Here is a 3165-nt window from a genome sequence, read left to right on the forward strand (position 1 = left end):
TTTTGTATTTGTCCAAAATCTCGAATTAACCCTACTACTAAATTTTGTTGTTCCTGGTTTCTCTGTAGTGCCAGGCTTGTATCTCTCAATCCATTCCACATATTTACTCGTGCACTGACTGGTATTACCTGCACCGAGTACCCCCTTCGGGTTTTATTTTCCTTTAAAATACCTACATTTATGTCCCCATAATCAAAGTTTTCTCTAATCCACACAATGCATGAGAATTGTCCTACCTGATCAGCTTGCATATGAGATATTGTCAATGTGGTGTTACCTCTTTGCTGTTCCATATCCCAAAATGTCACGATTCCTTCTGTAAATACTTCGTCTGTGGTGATTTGTCTCCAGGCTACCTTTACTTCTTTTAATCCAGCTCTCTGGTTGTCAGAAAACAAACAGGTTAAATTTATTCCCGCACCTTCTGGCACCATTACATCTGGCTCCGGAACTGTAATTTTAACAAATGCTTCTCCCACCTGCATTATACAGACTAATGTTAAAAGAACTAAGTCCTTGCCCTGAACACCAGCTTTGTTGCAGACAGAGGCTGTACTTCCCATCTTGACGGGACCTTCTTGATTCGAGTGTAGTGAATCCAGTTGTCGATCCCTTGGACTTTCACTGCCGTGTAGGTAGTCATGATCACTTGGTGAGGACCGCCCCATACTTCTTTCAAGGGTTCTGTATTCCAGTTCTTTACATATACTTGATCTCCTGGCTGGATGTCATGGACAGGATTTTCCAAGGGCAGAGGCCGGTTCCACTGCAATGCTCCCCGCAGCGCTGTAAGGACTTTATTTAAAGACAAAATGTAACTCAACAATACTTGATCTCCTACTAAGTGAGGGTCCCCTTTGTAAGTTGCAGCATGATATGGCTTGCCATACAAAATTTCGTATGGACTTACTCCTATCTTTTCTCTGGGTTTAATCCTGATTCTTAGCAAGGCTAGAGGTAGTGCCTGGGGCCACTGTATCTTTGCTTCCTGACAAATTTTCTTAATCTGCCCTTTTAATGTCTGATTCATCCGTTCTACCTGGCCACTAGATTGTGGTCTCCAGGGCGTATGGAGATCCCAGGCTATCCCTAATACTCTGGCTACCTCTTGGACTACTCCAGCTACAAAGTGAGGTCCCCTATCTGAGGACATTCCTAATGGGATCCCAAATCTAGGAATGATTTCTCGTAGTAAGGTTTTAATTACTTCCTTTGCCTGGTTAGTCCTGCACGGGAAAGCTTCCGGCCACCCTGAAAAAGTACACACATACACCAGTAAATAACGGTACCCTTGTGCTTTTGGTAGCTCTGAGAAATCTATTTGCCAATAGTCTCCTGGTTGCGGCCCTACTTGTAACTTTCCTAGTTGTATTTGCCTTCGTGTCACTGGGTTATTTTTAATACAGACAGGACACGTGGCGTTAATCCGTTTTGCCATTGTTAACATCTGGTTGGAAATCACCTCATGTTTTAAAAATTGTACCAATGCGTCTGCTCCCCAATGGCACTTGTTATGTTCGATTTCTAAAATTGTTTTCATTACTTTTGTCGGCAGTAGAACCTGACCTACAGCTGTGACATACCATCCTTTTTCATTCTTCTGGGCCTGGAGAAATTGAGCAAGCTTCTCATCTTCATGTGTATACCATGGTTTCTGCTCAAGAAAAGAAGTTGCAGGGTTAATTCGCACTGGCAATAAAGCTAATTGTGTCCATACCTCTCGGGCAACCTGTTTGGCAACTCTGTCAGCCAACTGGTTTCCTTGGAACGCTTTTCCCTCTTCCTTTTGATGTCCTTTTACATGCATCACTGCCACTGCCTGAGGTTTATGCACTGCTTCCAATAGTGCTAATATTTGTTCTTTGTGCTTAATTTCTGATCCTTGAGAATTCAACAGTCCTCTTTCTTTCCATAGTGCTCCATGTACATGTATTACTCCAAAGGCGTATTTTGAATCAGTCCAAATGTTTACTCTTTTCCCTTGACTCAATTCTAAGGCTCTCACCAGAGCATGTATCTCGGCTTTCTGGGCTGAAGTTCCCGGGGTTAAAGCTTGAGCTTCTATTATTTGTGTCAAAGTCACTACTGCATATCCCGCATACCTGGTTCCGTTTTCCACAAAGCTGGATCCATCTGTAAACAGTTCCCATTCCGGATTCTCCAAAGGCTCGTCTTTCAGGTCCTTCCGGCTGGCATACACCTGTTCAATGATTTCTACGCAGTCATGTGTCAATTCGCCTCCTTCTTCCTGGCTGCTGCTCCTAAGAAATTCTGCTGGGTTGAGATGATTAGTTATTTTTAATTCAATGTCATCTTGTTCTCGGAGAAGTGCCTGGTATTGTAACATGCGGCTTGATGAGAGCCAATGCCCCCCCTTTTGTTCCAAAACCGCAATGACCATGTGGGGAACAAATACTTCCATCCTTTTCCCCAGAGTCAATTTTCTGGCTTCCCGAATTAGAAGCACTGTTGCTGCCACAGCTCTAAGACAACCTGGCCATCCGGCACTTACAGTGTCTAGCTGCTTTGAGAAGTACCCCACCGGGCGCTTCCATGAGCCCAGTTTTTGGGTGAGCACCCCTATTGCCAGTCTCTGTCTCTCATTTACGTATAGTTGAAAAGGTTTTGTAAGATCTGGCAATCCTAGTGCTGGGGCTTCCTTTAAGGCTTGTTTCAGACTCTGGAATGCTTTTTCTTGAGTTTGTCCCCACTGAAACACAGGGCTTTTGGCTGCCTCATACAGGGGTTTTGCTTTTAGTCCAAATTCTGGGATCCACAAGCGGCACCACCCTACCATGCCCAAAAAGGATCTTAACTCTTGTGGATTTCGTGGTGTGGGTATGGTGCAAATTGCTTGTATTCGATTAACCCCCAACTTTCGCACCCCTTGTGAAATTTCGCAGCCTAGGTAAATTACTTGGGTTCTTACCAGCTGAGCTTTTTCTTTCGATACTCGGTATCCAGCTTGTCCCAGCATATTAAGTAATCCAATAGTGAGTCTGAGGCAAACATCCTTTTCTGTGGAGGCTATAAAGATGTCATCAACATATTGTAGGAGAACATATAAGAAAGGTGATTCTTTTACCTGAGTCGTCTTCCATTCTTCTAACTCTCGAGCCAATTGATTTCCAAAAATAGTTGGTGAGTTTTTGAATCCTTGTGGTA

At 43.6% G+C, this 3165-nt stretch overlaps 1 protein-coding gene across 1 annotated transcript; it reads right to left on the reverse strand.

Annotated features, from left to right (window-relative positions):
- Positions 1-241: 241 nt before the first annotated feature.
- Positions 242-2584, reverse strand: LOC306816697 (uncharacterized protein). Its single transcript, XM_079333129.1, has 3 exons — positions 2103-2584; positions 1584-1654; positions 242-1251 (listed from the first exon to the last, which is right to left on the reverse strand). The coding sequence occupies exons 1-3, from the start codon at positions 2420-2422 to the stop codon at positions 509-511; spliced, it is 1134 nt and encodes a 377-aa protein (XP_079189255.1). The 5' UTR covers positions 2423-2584; the 3' UTR covers positions 242-508.
- Between the last annotated feature and the right edge of the window lie 581 nt (positions 2585-3165).

Source organism: Erithacus rubecula, assembly GCF_903797595.1.
Source record: "Erithacus rubecula genome assembly, contig: scaffold_811_arrow_ctg1, whole genome shotgun sequence".
Classification (NCBI taxonomy): domain Eukaryota; kingdom Metazoa; phylum Chordata; class Aves; order Passeriformes; family Muscicapidae; genus Erithacus; species Erithacus rubecula.